Genomic DNA, 17,314 nt, shown 5'->3' with positions numbered 1-17,314 from the left:
GATTGCCTTTAAAAATATATGAGACGCAGTGAAAAGTAATAAACCTCCACAAATTCGTGACGTGTTTTCTAAAAGTTTAAACTGTTTTAACTTTGCATGGCTTTCTATACATCTCGTGTGACGCGAGCGCAGCAGTCATATTTGTCCATCTAGAAAATGCGCTGAATTTGCGTTGTGTGTGAATGGCTTGGTTTCGGTTTTAACCTAATCAAGATCTTCTACGCATTGAGCTACTATATTTCTCTAATATTTTGAATGAATAACGCAGCAGCTGCGCGTCTCGTGGGCTAGACTAACCCTGACGCACACCTAACATTTGATTGTACTATTTTTGCATTCAAATGCAAATGTTTATTTTAAATTCGACTAATATTCATTTTTTTATTCACATTCTCCTCATCACAGGCAGGCACAGCACTCATGTTCGTGTGTGCTGTCTGCGTCACTTATAGCACGTGCCTATATCGTGCACTATATCGAACTTTTTATATCGTTATTGAAGAAGGTGTCAATAAATATCGATACCGTTTTATCGCCCAGGCCTATATTATAATAACAATTAATTATGCATAATTACATGCAAGTAACCCTAAACCAAACCCTAAATCCTAACCACGTAGTAAGTACATGTAGTTAATTAATATTACTCAGTACTTATATGTATAATTACACTGGAACAAGGACACCTTAAAATAAAGTGTAACCCTATTTTTTTTTTTTATTACTATTAGTATACAGTAGTTTACGTTAATTTAATTATGCTAATTTTTTAATCATCTAATAATGGTGGCAGAAAAAGTACATATGGATTTAATGTTTATGTCCATTCATTTCAGGTGGATTTAAACAATTAATTTACAATGAATCCATTACAAAACATCAAGAGAGGAGAGGAACTTCTATTCTGTCAAAAAAAAAGACCAAAAAATACAGTTCGTGTGAGGTCATTTCATCCATTACACCCTAATCACGCAACAACAAAACTGTCTCAACAATAACAAGTAGTCGAACAATGAAGCTGAAGACGAAGCTTTAATTGCTTATGTTCTATAATGAGCTTATCTGATTATACGAGAGTTATGGCTCTTGTCACGGGCGGTCGTCAATGTTTATCTGAGGTTTATTCTGAGGTTTAGTGGAGGGATGCTTTGACTAACATTATCATGCATCCACTTTAAAAAAAAATAAAAAATTGCCCGTGTGAAACGCTACTGAAAAGAAGTGGCTATGCCTGCGAGGTGCCGAGTTGCCTCATTGATATGTATCATCAATCTATAATGACACACAGGTAAGGAGAGGTAACAGCACAGTTCAGCCTCCTCAGCATGTGCTTATGTATGTATGAGAGAACCAATCGCTATACAGTGTATGTCTTGGTAGCACACGTGCATCATCACGAGCACCTTACCTTAAGGAGAACAGTGAGGTCTGGGTTTGTTTGTCTTGGTAAATTAGTTAAACCACACACTAGTGTTAATTCTGAGAATGTGTGTTTAAGTTTGTCTAAGTCCTGTGTCAAATGTCCTTTTTAGTTTTTATCATGTTTAGTCAACCTATCCTGTTTTTCGTTTAGTCAAGTTTTAGAAGACTAAAAGTCTATCCCCCGGTTTCACAGACAAGGCTTAAGCTAGTCCCAGACTAAAATGCATGTTTGAGCTGTCTCAACTGAAAATATCTTGCTCTGACATATCTTAAAATATGTCAATGTCATTGTTCTGTGTCAAGATGCACACCTGTAATGTTTTCTTCTAAGGCATTTTTGTAAAAGTTGCTTAAATATCTTAATTTAACTAAGGCCTAGTCCTGGCTTAAGCTAAGCCCCGTTTGTGAAACCGGGCCTATAAATTTCAGTCTAGTTTTTACCAATGAAAACTTCATATTTTAGTCATGCTGCATAATGGTTATACTGATATTCACAATTATTTTGCTTAAAACTTTAATCATAATTTCTGGTCATGTTTGTTGTCATTTGAGAAATTTAATCAGAATTACAACACTTTCACCTACAAGCACAACAAAAGAGAATGTCAAGCCATACACATGGTTCATTTGACCTTATCTAGTTTCCTGATTTATTAAATTAAATAAATTAACACACTCTACATTATAAAATCAGTGAAATTCCTAATATTAAACTCAATAATTAAAAATTATATTGATGTTTTTCTATTAAAACAGCAACAAAAAAGACTTTGTACTGTGGCACAGAGTTTGTGTAAGTGCATTTATTCAATCACAAACAATATAATCGATTTGATGGCAGATTTACGCAGCAAAAAAACTGGCTGGATTACACTTTCATTCAAGAAGAACATCTCAATGGAGATCGCTAAACACCAACTTACATGTTCGTCAATGTTTTCAGATCATCATCCGTGCTTTTTTGCCCTGTAGAGAGGGTGTGTGCGTGGTTGCCAGATTGCGAAGATAAAGTAAATCACTGGAGAGAAAATGTGTCCTTTTAAGAGAAAAGCTCTAATTTAAACTCTTGACATCTGGCAACTAGGGGTGTGCGATATTTACAAAAATAATATCTCTATATTTTCTGGGATTTTATCGATAACGATTATTAGACAATATTTTGCTGAGTGTGTTATTGTGCTGGTATCTTTAGAACATATTCTGTGTGGTGGTCAGTTCACACTGATAGAAATTTATCTTTTCCAATAAGTTTAAACTGATTTTTACATTTTATGGGCATTTTTACCTTTATAAAGCCATTTTCTCTAAAAGTGTGCATTATCTTTTGAGTCAAATTCTTACATTTAATCAGTGAATTCACATTAATCAGCTTCATCTGAAGTGGCATTTAGATGCATTAAATTTACACACTGTTTAATACAAGACATGAATGCATTTAACCTGCGATTACAAATGAATAAATAATGTTTTGATATATTAAACATAAAACGTTGAATATTTGAAATTATTTAAATAATAAAAGATACTTTAAATGTGAAATTAAAACCGCCAGTAGATGGCAGCAAGTCACTGTTAATAAGTGATTCATTGCGATTGAACCGAATCATTTAAACGGTTGATTCATTCAGGAACGAAACACCGTCATGTTGTTCAGAGACGCAAAACAGTGCTGTGGCGGTGTTTGGAATTATTTTTGTTGTCGAAATGGCGCAAAAACAGGAAATATGGCATCTAAAATGTACGTTTCTTAATTAACTTCCAGTTTATTGAACTGTTGTAAAACAAATCAATATCACATTTGTAATCGTGGTCATTTTTTGGAGAAAAACGGCACTCTTCGTGTGAAATTGAATAACTATATGAAGTGGTATAAATATATAAATTTTCTGCCATCATGTCTTGAATTTGTGATCATTCTAAATGCATTTTAATAGACTGAATCATGCAGTGAAAGAACGCACTCTAAATGCATGCGCACGTGCACTAGTCTAGACTTCACGTAATGTATGTCTGGCTCTGTAGGGGTGTTCTGAATGGTTTTTGCAAAATATTCGATAATGTCAAATCGCACATTGTTAAATCAACAATTACGATATTATCGCAGACGATATATATCGCACACCCCTACTGGCAACCCTACGCATAAAAAATTGTGGTGGTCTATATTTTTTCCTCTTTTTATTGTTGAAGAAAGTATTTTGGATAAAGAGATTTTATTTTTTTAAACTACATTTTAGTCTCATTTTTTCATCAATGATATTGTATGTTGATATAGTCACAGTGTTTAGTAATGCAAGTGTCGTCTCGTCTTCGCCATGGAAGTCAAGTTTTCGTTAATGAAATTAACACTACCACACACTAATGCTGACCCACACACTAATGTGGAGAGGCTAACGGAAACCAATTTGTCCAAGGCTGATGTTAAAATAAAGAATTCCACAAACGTTAGATTTTGACAGAAAGAAGCCAATGCACATGTACTTGCTATTCAATCACTTAAAAAAAAAATGCGCCCATCAGATTTAGCTTTGAAAGACACGTTGGCGTTGATGCTGCACCAACGCTGGCATGATTCTACAGCCGTCAGGTGGTTGGAACTACAGAAGAGCAGGTGGCTGCTGTCTAAGCCACCCAAAGCCCCTGTCGGTGAACTCATCCTCTTAAGGTTTACTCCTCCATGAGTGTCTGCCATCGGGGGGGAAAAACACCACAGACACTACTAACTAATAAAAAACAGTCTACGAGTAGATGGCGCTGCCATATGGCATGTTGAGAACAAACAGATAAGAAAGGCGCTTAGTTTGGCTTGTCAGCGAATCTGGATAATTACTTACTAGCTTAGACCAGCATGAACTGCTCTTGCTATTCACCAGCAAATGTTTTTGAGCGTGTGTTTATATCTTTTTCTACACTTACACAAGCTCATTATATGTTGGTACTGGCAGTCTCTTTCTCTATTCATGGGGATGACTGCACAAACATAATACACGGCATCAAAACCTTTCTGTATATGCTACTAATCCCATCAGCCCTGGTATAACCAGTTTGCATTAAGTCCAAGTGCTCGAATGTAAACATGACCACCTCAGCTGACCGTCCATGGGCCTGAAGTCAACATTAGCCATTCAACAACATACAGTATCTAACTGAAAACCAGTAATTACAGAGGAAGACTCTTTCAAATTAGCATCTAGCATCCACCAACAACTTAATAATATGCTACCCTGCAGGTAAACATAATGACAAAATGTGTTTGAAGACAATTATGACTTTTTTATCTCACAATTCTAAATTTACATCACACAACTGTTTTTTTCCACATATTTTTTATCTCGCAATTCTGACTTATTTCCTCAGATTTCTGAGTTTACATCTCACAATTCAGATTCAGAGAGCTCAATTGTGATTTTTTTTGTTTAGGCCATGGAATAAAAAATAAAAAAAGATTAGGGATGCACCGAAATTTCGGCCGCCGAAATTTTATTGGCTTGTTTTGTTTTTTTTTTTATTCAAAATCGTTAAAATGATTGAGTTTAGGGTTGGGCGATGTCTACAAAATTGACATCGGATGATGTCTACAGTGAAACATCGCGATGGACGATGACATCGGTGGGGGCGGGGGTGTGCCCGAAGCGTGAATCCTTATAAGGCATGGAAAACAAATAACGATTCCTAACACCGTGTCTACACCGGACGCGAGCGGCGCGACAAAATACTATAGAACCACTGATCTATAATAGAGATTCATTATATATAGATCAGTGTATAGAACTTATTATAATCAGTGATGCTGTCTACACTAAATGCGGCGCGACATGACAAATCCCAGACAGTAAACTGCTGCCGCGTTCTATTTATGACGTGCTAACACAAATTTCAAATGACTTTCAACGGTCGCTTTGTGGCGTCCAGTGTAAACAGACTTTAGCTGATGCAGCACGGCGCGGCGCGACACGACAACTGTCACGTCCGGTGTAGACTTCAATGACAAACATCTAATCTTGTAAAATGTGTGGTAAGTACTGCTGCTCCATAGTAGCCTATAAACAGAGTATGTGCGATCGTGAATCTCGAAAGCGAAAGTGAAACTAAAAAGCGATCGTGCATTCAAATTCAGTTTTAATGCCAGGTATAGTAGCGGTGATCTCCCTGATGCCTGAAATATATGTAGTATAATTACCCAATGAAATACTGCGAGGGAAAATATAAAAATATATATTTTCCTCCCATCTCGTATTTATCCCCTTTAGGGGTTCCGTATACACGTCATTTTCTTTCCGAACACGGTATTGGGATGCAGCGGATTGCGAGTGGTATGGGGGGGGGGAAATCACGATGCCGGCTGAACATCGTGATGTCTATCAGCCATCGGCCCAACCCTAATTGAGTTTAATTAAAAAGTCTTACAAAAGTATTTTATATTATTTAATAAAATAAACAATTATTAAAAAGCATTTTCGGTTTCAGTTTTCGGGCCAAGTGCATCCAGAATTTTCGGTTTCAGCACAGAATTTTCATTTCGGTGCATCCCTAAAAAATGTAATTGCGAATTTGCGACTGACTTTTTTTACCCCGCAACTGCAAGTTTATATCTCACAATTATGATTTTTTTTCTCAGAATTGCAAGTTTATATCTTTATATCTTCAATTCTAAATTGTGAGAAAAAAAAGTCACGATTACCTTTTTTTTTTATTCCATGGTGGAAACAGGCTTCCATACATGATGAATCTCAACAAGTTAAAAAAAATAAATAAATAAAAATAATATGGTGAATGTGGGAGAAGTGTAATTTTGAAACACAATTATTTACCAAAACATACTCATATAAATGTGTTCAGTCTAGTTCAAACGGACTATTCTACCCATTACTATGTATTTTTATGCATTATGCCATAAGCACAGCAACATGTTACAGCCAAATTCTACTGAAATATCTCTACACACACATAATTAGCATCAAGTTATGCTACATATAAATGTGAAAAGTATTTATATTTATTCTTTTGTCAGATACTTTTATACTTATTCATTTTAAATGTATCAAACCTAGCAACACAGTCTATAATTTGAATTTCAGAAGGAGCACTTTTGTTTTGTTCTGTTATAAGTGTAAATCAAATGAACGTCACCCTGTCTGACATATGCCAGCAAATACAGCTATAATTACAACAATTAATCAATCCAAGTTCAGATTGAAAATAATTAAAATGATTGGCTGCTGTTGCAGACGCAGGCAAATGAAATGATGTCATGCCGTGCTGAGGTCTCACGGTATTGGCTAATTGTCTTTGTGACTCAGACCCTTGAGACAGAAGATCTGACCACACTCGCCTCATTCACTAACACTGGGACTAGTTAGCATCTGGTTATTACAGCCGATGAGAGCTCTAGAGACACTTAAACTAGCCTGTGATTAATGTCGTCATATGATTTTTCTAAACTATTTTAAAGCAAGACTTTAGACAATTAGACAATGGAGATAAATGGACATGTTCCTCACCATCTATTCCCTTTTTATGAGTACATATATAAAACATAAACTTTATATTTTCAAATCCACAAATGCATTAATGGCATCCTGTTTGCGCCACGCAAAAAAAAAAAAAAAAAACTATTTTTCTCAGAATTGCAACTTTTTTTGACTGACTTTTTCTTTGAATTCTGATTTTACATCTCTCACTTTTTGTTTCCACTACAAAAAAATTTAATTGTGCCAGTTTATCTCACAATTCTGACTTTTGAGTTTATATTTCTTGCAAGTTATCATCTCGAAATTCGGACTTTTTTTCTCAGAATTACAATTTATAGTTTACATCTCGCAATTACGAGAAAAAATTGAGAATTGTGAGACTCTCAGAATTGCAATAAAAACAATCAGAATTGTGAGACGCAGTTACCTTTTTCATTTTTTTTTTTATTCTGTGGCTGAAACAGGCTATACTATGGAAGCTGACTTTTGCATAGCTGACTTTTGAGTAATAGCATAAAGTCATATTCTGGCCAATAACCACCCACTTGTACAGGAAGAGGCCGCTTGACCTACAAAACATGCATACCTGTTACCAGTTTAAGCGTTTTTCTCTGAATAATGTGAGTGCTGTACTCATTAAAGTAATGCTTTATTTAGAACCTGGCTGATTTTAATGGCCTGAGTCACCTGCTTAGTCCTTAGACTGAAAACAACAGAGATCCCACAATGAACACAAAAAGAACACAAAGCAAATATAGTCTGAATACACAAAATGCACTCAATGCAGATTACAGATATACAATGTAAGGAACATTGAGAGTCTGCAATCTCCTTTTTAAGGCAGTTATGCACATATATTCTTCATTGAGAAGGCTAAAGCAGAATGTAGTGCTGACTCTGTGCCGCACACACACACACAATAACTGATACATCTGTTTGGTCTGACCTGGTCATCCAATTTGTGGGCTATAATAGTGGCTCCTTCCTCCAGTTCAGCATCACTCAATGGCCGAATCCGCAGGGCCACCTGCAAAACAATAAAAAAGGTAATGCACTGGTCTCAAAAAGTATTTGAACCCTAATATATATTTACAAAGCACAAATGTCATTGCACTAAATTGCATTAAAACCCTAATATTTAAAATATTTAATATTAAAATATTAGAATATTTAAAAAGCACAAATGTCATTGCATTAAATAAAATATTAAACCAAATTTATTTAAAAGAAAAACAACAACAAGCCAGCACAATCACATTTTTTCAGGAAAAAAATATTTTATAAAAACATATTTTTTATTTTATCATTATGTTTTTTGTTACTTGATTGTTTTTTTTGTTTTTTTTATCATGTTTTAAATGCTAAAATAATTGATATACCGTTCATATTAGGCTAAGTCTTAAAACTATGAGGATACTTTATACATTTCGAGTAATATTTTGTATCAAATGCAGTGAAATTCATACAAGTTTAACTGCATGTGGCTTAATTGTCACTGTACTGTATTATATATTATAATAACAAAAATATATAAATAACAAAAAATACAGCTCCTTTGGTAGTCAGAACTTGATTGAATAAGAAGGTGACATGTTTCGACAGACTCGACAGAATATTTAGTACAGAATACTAATGTTCCATATTCGACAGAATATGTGATATACTGTATATAGGGGCAGTGATTGCTCTATTCTTGGGAAATAAAAGACAGCAGCAGGTTACATTTATCAAATGGAAGCACAATACTCTCACTAATTTGTATTTAAAGGGCATTTCCGTTTGAGTCTAGATATCTAGATAGTTAATTACGCAATAGGAATATTATAGCTGGAGGTTATTATTGCTTGTAGAGCAATAAATGCTATCCAAACATTTAACATGCTTATTGGGATGCGGCAAAACCAGTTCTGTTGATCACAGCACATAATTGCATAAAGTCACTGCAAATGGGAAATTTTGCAATATTTTTGTCATTATTATTATTAATTTTATAATCATATAGAAAATGGCCTAGAAAAGGCACATGCTGATGATGTCTTACAGTGGAAGAAGAGAAAGGGAACTTAAACTGCCGCTGTGAATTATTGAGAGAGGGGCAAAAGATCACTAGAAAACAGGTATTAAGCTCCCAGAGAATCTAAATATAACAAGTGTAGACTGTCAGACTGAAATCTGTCTGGGATTTTAAGTAGACAAGCTGTCAGGGAATGAAATGTGACTATAGAAGTGAATAAAATCCACTTTTTTATTTCTATACATACACATTTATTTATATGAACTCATGTATTTCTACCACATATTTGCATATAGTTATTGACTAAACACAGTTGAAATACTGACACCTGTGTGCAGTATGCAGAAATCACCTCAATAAATAAACATATACATACACATGCATAATTGATGGATAATGTGTCCATATTTAGATTTAGACTGAATAACTGAACATGTATTTAGATTCTATAACTGATTGCCATAATCTATTTTTTTTTTTTTCACAACTTTTAACCATCTTTTTGCCTCACAAGTTCATCTTAAATGGTTCTGCGGTGTAAGAAATTAATTTTAAAATTAAGTTTAGATAAAGTTTAGCATGTCCACCACATGACTTGTCAACTATACCCACATACATAAAAAACGTTATGCAAATACAGTTATTTACTGCATACAGTCTGTAATAAAAAAACTGTAAAGTTGCAAGACATGCAGATAAAATATGAGCTAACTATATCTCATAATACAAATACTTTATATATGCTAATTATAATTACACAAGTGCATCAGAATGCATATAGATGTATATACACTATGTAATAGTACACATAGACATAGCATAAATTATTATTGGTTGAAACAAAGTCTACAACTACAGAGTGTTGTTAGGATAGAAGCTATAGCTATATTTGATGATACACACAAACGAATATGTAAATACAGTCTCCAATTTACACGAATACATACACATATTTGGTTCAACAGTCTACAGACTCTATAGACACTAAGTGCGGGTAAATAATAAGTCAGTGGACTTACAGTCAGTTGATGATCCTTTGATTCTCCAGTGTCCTTCATCGTGATGTTCTGCGGGACGCTTTCACGGCTATTAGTAAACTAAAACATGCGCGTGAAGAGAGCACAACAGACGCCGCACGGACATGATTCACGGAACAATTCACCTGCGCTTCTGTCTCTAAGATTATAAAACACACTGAGCGATCACACACTGGTCGCGAGCGTCTCTTAAACGCCCGTGAACTCCTCCAGGTCCATGTCTGAGCGGGATGTGTGTTTCTCCACCCACAGTACACCCGTGAGTGAGTGTGTGTTGTGTTTGTGATGTCCCTAGAGATGAGCAGTGCAGTGCGCACTGAGACGCGTCATTCACCGCCGCTGATGCTTCTTCACTCAGGTGCACAGAGATTCTCAGACTCTGAGGCAGCAGCGAAACCTGCTGGTCAGGAATTGTACTGCAGCGTTCTTCATTTGATTCAATACCGTTAGTCCTGTTTTGTGTGTCTAATTCCATAAAATAAAATAAAAAATAAAAAAAATTATATATATATACATATATATATACATATATATAATGTTATTGACCTATTCACACAATACCAGTATTTTGAGATCTTAAGACACATGTGGAAGGATATAATGACAAATATAATCAAACAATAGTGCATATTTACAGTTAGCTGTTATGAACATTTTATATATATATATTTTACAAAAAAGTAAGTCGCTACCAGTTTCACAATTCCATTTCAGACAACCTCTAATGCTATTTTGAGGATATGAACGATGAGTGAATGTCTGAAACAACACTGACATCTGCTGGAATAATTGCAATAATCACACATAATTAAAAATGCTAAATGTATTTTGATAAAGAATATCTCTTTGGGTTTGAGACTTTAGTCTTTGCAACTTCAGGGATCTTATCTATGCACAATCAGCTTGTAACACTCCAAAGAGAAAGGAAAACTTGAAATCGCATCATATGACCCCTTTAATTAGTCACTTATATGACATAACATAAGAAAAACAATAAACAGTCAGTTGCATTTATTCCTTAAAGTCAACATGAAATCACCAATCTACTTTCTTAATGCACATTCCTGGTCAAGCCAAATTTATTTGTATAGCACTTTTGTTTCAAAGCAGCTTTACAGAGTTCTTGGTCATAATGTGATACTCCAGTCCACTTCTGGTATTTAATGCCCATTTTACACATTCCAGTTTGTTCATGATAAATAAAAGAATATCCCATTTCACTCAGAAATACATCAAATTATGGAAGTAAAATGGGTTGCGAACATGATCTGAATATGAGACCAGCTCAGTGTTGGCAATCTACAGAGAGATTTATCTTCTTGTAAAGGAAGAAACACCATTAGTTTCATGCTCCTCCTGGAACTCTTTCTCTTCACACACACCGTTCTCCTGAAGGGAATAAGAAAAGACAGATCAAAAACTATGAGACCATCCAAACTACTTTTTTTGTCCAATAAATTGCCTATAGAAATCTAGACACATTTTCATGCTCCTCCTGGAACTCTTTCTCTTCACACACACCGTTCTCCTGAAGGGAATAAGAAAAGACAGATCAAAAACTATGAGACCATCCAAACTACTTTTTTTGTCCAATAAATTGCCTATAGAAATCATGCTAGACACATAAAACAAACCTAATTACAAACCCCCTCTTTATTTTCAAATAACTTAGGTCCTTGAAAAGGCCAAAACCATTAATCACATGAGCCTTTGAGTAGACAAGCCTATAGCAATACACTTCTGATGGTCACGCGAGCTCAAATGCCTCCTCACCAATCACAGAGGAGCATAAAGCATTCTGGGTATAGACGAAGTAGACTTTATTGATTTTTCGTTCTTTGTCTTTCACAATAGAGCTTTTTCAACCAAGCTATCAGGGTTATATATAGAGCTCGGGACCCTTATCTTATTGCAGCAACAGTCCAAACATGGGGTGTAATTTGTTTAAGCTCCACAAAGGGGGGCAATTTCATTTGACAGGCTCTTCTGAAACAACACATATGACAACAGCCATCAAAACACACAGATGTGTGGTTAAAAACCTTGATTAAAGGCTTTAGACGTCAGATCTGATGTTCAAAACATTAGAGTAAACATGTTAACTCTAGAAGCAGAACATCCTTCACCTTATCTCGTTGTTTCTCCTCGTTCCTCTCTTTCTTCTTCTCGGCTTCCATGATTTCGAAGAACTCCCTCTCTGCACAGGCCACCAGCTCTTCTGCGTTCTCCTCCCCGTCTGTCTCTTTGCCCTCGTCCTCTCGGCTCTGCTCGGAGCGGCTGCGTTCCTTCAGACGCATCTCTCTGTGCCGAGCTTCCAGAATCTTCTCCCGCTTGGTCTCGCGTTCAAACATCTGCAAAAATACACAAGTTCAATGTATGACAGATGGATGTACAGTATATTCATTATTATTTTTTACATCCATTTAGGCGTAAAAGGGAGATTCTTTAGTTAGGTGAACTTTTCTTTTCCCTTGTAGGATTTGAAAAATGCTTGAAACATTCTAGTTTTATATTACAAATAGTTTTTTTTTTTAAATTTACATTGTTTTTTTATTGTGTAAATTACTTTGTCCTCATTGGACAAAATGTTAGATTGGCCAGATTTATGTATTTATTTTTTTACAAAGGCATTTATAATGTTACTTTTTTTTTTTTTTTCAAATAAATGTTCTTTTGAACAAAGAATCCTGAACAAAATGTATTATGGTTTCAACAAAAAAATATGAAGCACACACAATTGTTTTCAATGTTGACAATAAGTAGAAATATTTATTGTGCACCAAATCAGCATATCAGAATGATTTCTGAAAGATTATGTGACACTGAAGACTGGAGTAATGATGCTGAAAATTCAGCTTTGCCATAACAAAAAAAAAAATGTTTTAAAAAATGTATTAAAATATATTAGTTATTTTAAATTGTAATAATATTTCACAATAGTACTGTTTTTACAACAAATGCAGCCTTGGTCACTTTTGAACAGTATTATATAATGTATACTTTACTATGGAATATAAAGAAATCTTTATGTTGCACATGTTCAGGTGTGTTTGTGTCTGACCTCTGAGACCATGGCCTTCTCGTTCTTCTGCAGTGTGCACAGGCCTGCTGAAATCTCCAGCAGTGTGGTGGTTCCCAGCTGAGAGCCACAGCCCAGGAAGCGGCCGTTATCTTGCACCCGGATGCTGCACAGGGCTTCATCACAAACCTGTGAGGAAAAACACACACACATTGTGAATATTTCTTAACAGATAACGCTGAGATATTGGACTGTGAGATAGATTCAGTACAAGGGGGAGGCATTAAGGACCAACTTTGAGGCTGAGAGTGGGGTCGTTCTGTTTAAACAAGATGTCCCACACGTCCAAGGTGCCGTCCATCTTTATTGTAAAGAAAACCGAGGGTCTGACTGGACTCCAACAGCCATCTAACAGATGGGCCATGTGATACCTGTAGAAACAGATTTGAAATACTGGCACCTGTGCACGTTACATCTACACTACCATTTAACAGTTGGTAAGATTTTTAAATGTTTTTGAAAGTCTCTTAAGCTCAAGGCTGCATTTATTTAACCAAAAATACAGTAAAAACTAATTTTATAATGCTGTATTTGAGCAACAAAACTGAAGTTACTTGGTCCACATGATGGAGGACTCCTTGATATCCTCTGACCAGATGCGGGCGGTCCAGTCAGCAACAGTCAAGAAGTTCTTAGGAAAAAATGGGTTCCTCTGCAGGGCGTAAATGGGACCGTGGTGTCCGCTGTATGTGCATACAATCTTCTCAGCAGGGGTTTTTGCTTTGCGATTGCATGAAACCACAAGACCCTGCTCTGTGCCCACCATGAACTTAGTGGGCTTGTGTAATCAAAAACAAAGGATGTTTTAAGTTCTAAACATCTATTTCTACAAAGTTTCTTCTTGCAGTGAGACAAGAAAACTAAGGACAGCTCTTACCATAGTGGTCTCAAACTCCAGCGAGACTGCACCAAGGGCATTGTCAAGGTTGCCCTTTTTACTAGGGTCCAGTACGAGTCTCTCAGTGGGCTCACTCATCTTCCGAATGTCCCACCAGAGTACCTGGTGTCAGATGCATGAGTGTCTTTTATCTCTGTTGACTTCATTAGCATGCAGTGCAAGTCTCAATTAAAGATTGTGTGGTTTATTACTTTAGTTTTAGACTTTTGTGTCATTGCACACAGACCTGGCCATCTGTAGAAGCCGAGAAGATGTCCGTGCCTGTCTTCGACTGCAGCCAGGTGACTTTGTAGACAGGATCTCTATGGCTGTGTTCGATGGTGGACATCTCTGCTGGCTGGCTGCCCTTACGAGTGTCCCAATATGCTGGAAATGGGTTAAATAACAAGGTGGTCATGCATAACTTTACAAAAAAAAAAAATATATATATATATATACAAGGTTATTCATGTACATTTACACAAATTCATCTACCATTCCAAAGTACATACTCTTTTCATCTTTGCATTCAGTGCCATATACTATTAGTCTAGACATCTCTGCTGGCTGGCTGCCCTTACGAGTGTCCCAATATGCTGGAAATGGGTTAAATAACAAGGTGGTCATGCATAACTTTACAAAAAAAAAAAATATATATATATATATACAAGGTTATTCATGTACATTTACACAAATTCATCTACCATTCCGAAGTACATACTCTTTTCATCTTTGCATTCAGTGCCATATACTATTAGTCTAGCTATTCAGGCAAGGTCAAAGGTACTTTTTTCCATTAACCATAATTTATTGAGAACTAAAAATGCACAGAGCGACTGAGGCCAATGTAATTACACCACTAAAAGAGTTCAGATGGTCATAAGTGTTTTGGTTGCTGGAATGGAACATGATTAATTGTGCATCCAGAGAGGCGCTCAGGTGATAAAACCCACCGATTTGTCCATTGTAGCTTCCCCCAACAAGAATGTGTGAATCTTTTGGGTTGTACTCCAGACATACAAGTGGAGATACAGGTTTCAGTGTCATTTCAGGTTTATTGGGATTTTCTGAAAGTAAAAAACATATTTTTGTTCTTGCTATATGTGGCACATGACTTGTTTTGTTATATCACAAAAAAGCGCTGTTCTTATGTTATACCAATGTCCCATATGTAGGAGTCGAAGCTCATGTCATTGGGTGCTCTTTGAAACTCCAGGGAAGAGTAGGCGACAGCAAGTTTATGGTTGCCATCGGGGTGCCAGGACAAACTGGTGGCTGTGCGCTTCACTTCATTCGGGTCTCTAGAAAAAACACAGTATTAAAAATTATATGATTCAAAAGTTCTATTTATGTAAATAGTTCTGAAAAAAAAGAAAAAGAATAATTAGATTTTTTAGAACAAGTCCATCCTAATGTGTACTTGTAAATAGGGGTTAATCATTTTTTTTGATAATTGATAATAATAAGAAATTGATAATTCAAATAGTTCAAAAGAACAGCATTCATCTGAAATGGAAACATTATAAATGTTTTAACCGTTGCTTTTGATCAATTTAATGCATCCTTGCTGAATAAAACTTTTTGTTTGGTGAACTTTTCCACGTCATTCTAATTTATTGAGATGCACCTGTATTTGATAGAAAATAAGATTAAAAATATATTTTAAAAAAATGACTAAATTTAAATGAACACAATATTTATCCAAAAATGTCCTAAAATAAAAAATGCTGAAAAGCGAAATTATTCATAAAAAAAAAAAACAGTGACCTTGTTGATATATTGCCCTATCATTACAGTTAAGTGCGCTCACCTGAAGACATTGATTGTCTTTGCTGATGGCTGTTCCTCCGATTCCTCCAATACCTCCTCATCCTCATCCTCAAAAAACTCCTGGTAGATGTCAGTGGCGTTGTTCTGCTTGCAACAGTGTTCCATGAGCTGCAATGGGCAAAATTGGGCTTGTTTTTCAATAAGGAAATCAAAAGTATGTCTAATATAAAAGTCTCGTATATTGCTCGTCTAATACTTGATGGTTAACAGTTTAAGGCTCTCACACCAGCAATCTGCATAATAGTGTTCTGATAGTGTTCATCTTTCTCCACTTTCTTCCTGTAGCGTATGGTCGCCTCCATGTCCTCTGGATTGAGATCTTTCGGCCACCCTCCTTCCACATGGTTTATTCCTCGTGACTCGGATTCAAAGCGCTCTGTGTTCACCTGAACACGACAAGAATTTCATGACAATTCAGTCCATGATGGAAACTAATTCATATTATATGAAAGTGTAACAATACATTTCATGATATTTTATGAACGTACAGTTGTACAGCATTACACAGCAACAAAAAATTTAAATAAAAAAAATGCACTTTCATGGATTTTCGTATTTTAATTTTTTGTTGCTGTGTTAATGCTGGCCTCACCTCATGCTCGGACATTTCCTCGGCGCACTGAACGGTCACATTACATGGATCTCTCACTGTGAAGTTTGCAGCGAGGGAAATGTCAGGCAGAATGTCCACATGCAGCTCAGCTGGACGGTCTGAAAAGTTACACTGGCGCCCAAACTCACTGCGCTTTTTTGTGTACACGTACACAATCTCCATTTTAGCTAAAGGTAAGAAATGTTAAAAGAGGATGGCGTAAACAATTCCTGATTAAATGTATATTTATATCTTTTTTTATTTTTTTGGTATTTATTTATTTATTTTAACATTAAGTTGTGTGTAAACTTTTTGTTTTCTTTCATTAATTTTAAATGGTCCTGTGGGGTGTCATTTCTTTTTCTTTTTTAAATAAAATATGCCATATATTCCCTTCAGAACTGTTTCAAAATTTTGTTTAAAATAGTTTTAGAGGAATTATAGCATGTCACGCTTGCTCACTGATGAAATCAAGCTGGTGACAAATTATGGGTAATTTTTTATTTAATTGTAATTAATTCTTAAAAATACAAATATGCCACATATCCCCTCAATTATTGAAATAATAAAAGTTTCTAGAATTAATATAATGTACATAGAGATTTTAAGGTTTTATATATATATATATATATATACACACTTAATATAATGTACATAGAGATTTTAATTTTATATATATATATATATATATACACACACACACACACACACACATATATATATATATATATATATATACAGTTTTCAAGTAATTATAGACTGTCACACACACTTACTGATGAAAAAATTAAAGCTGAAACTTACATACAGAACAAGCATTTTGTTTTGTAATTATAAAAACATTTTATAAACGTTTCAACGTTTAAGTAACGTTATGTTAGATTATAACACCGACTAAACCGGTTACCTGCCATTTCAAAGACTCTGTTCATAAAACTGTCTGCTTACTAAACTTCCTCCTTGTCCAAAACTTAGCTAATAAATTCTGAACC

General features: G+C 35.3%; 2 protein-coding genes across 2 annotated transcripts in view; both read right to left on the bottom strand.

The window, feature by feature from the left end:
• kif19 (kinesin family member 19) overlaps nucleotides 1-10,277 on the bottom strand; it is a 48,702-nt gene extending 38,425 nt beyond the window's left edge. The window contains exons 1-2 of the mRNA XM_016569382.1: nucleotides 9,927-10,277; nucleotides 7,840-7,920 (exon numbers count right to left, since the gene is read on the bottom strand). Of these exons, the coding sequence (XP_016424868.1) occupies nucleotides 7,840-7,920; nucleotides 9,927-9,965 (120 nt within the window). The 5' untranslated portion in view covers nucleotides 9,966-10,277. The remainder of the gene's footprint in view (nucleotides 1-7,839; nucleotides 7,921-9,926) is intronic.
• Nucleotides 10,278-11,255: 978 nt separating this feature from the next.
• On the bottom strand, nucleotides 11,256-16,505 carry dnai2b (dynein, axonemal, intermediate chain 2b). The gene is made up of 12 exons (XM_016569415.1): nucleotides 16,323-16,505; nucleotides 15,955-16,116; nucleotides 15,711-15,838; nucleotides 15,059-15,201; nucleotides 14,854-14,967; nucleotides 14,148-14,287; nucleotides 13,901-14,023; nucleotides 13,578-13,801; nucleotides 13,259-13,394; nucleotides 13,006-13,152; nucleotides 12,071-12,295; nucleotides 11,256-11,333 (listed from the first exon to the last, which is right to left on the bottom strand). Exons 1-12 carry the CDS (start codon nucleotides 16,503-16,505, stop codon nucleotides 11,256-11,258), a joined length of 1,803 nt encoding a protein of 600 aa, XP_016424901.1.
• Nucleotides 16,506-17,314: the final 809 nt, after the last annotated feature.

Source organism: Sinocyclocheilus rhinocerous, unplaced genomic scaffold (genome assembly GCF_001515625.1).
Source record: "Sinocyclocheilus rhinocerous isolate Xijiao unplaced genomic scaffold, SAMN03320098_v1.1 scaffold411, whole genome shotgun sequence".
Taxonomy (NCBI): Eukaryota; Metazoa; Chordata; class Actinopteri; order Cypriniformes; family Cyprinidae; genus Sinocyclocheilus; species Sinocyclocheilus rhinocerous.
The sequence above is the reverse complement of the archived record's forward strand: the minus strand, read 5'-3'. Positions and strand labels throughout refer to the sequence as shown.

What these genes read in the sequence shown, in the direction of transcription:
- dnai2b (XM_016569415.1), bottom strand. Translation starts at nt 16,505, where the DNA reads ATGGAGATTGTGTACGTGTACACAAAAAAGCGCAGTGAGTTTGGGCGC. An exon ending in CTCCTACATATGGGACATTG is followed by an intron (nt 14,968 to 15,058) that starts GTATAACATAAG and finishes TTTTACTTTCAG; the next exon opens with AAAATCCCAATAAACCTGAA. An exon ending in AGAAGGCCATGGTCTCAGAG is followed by an intron (nt 12,296 to 13,005) that starts GTCAGACACAAA and finishes GTATTTTTGCAG; the next exon opens with ATGTTTGAACGCGAGACCAA.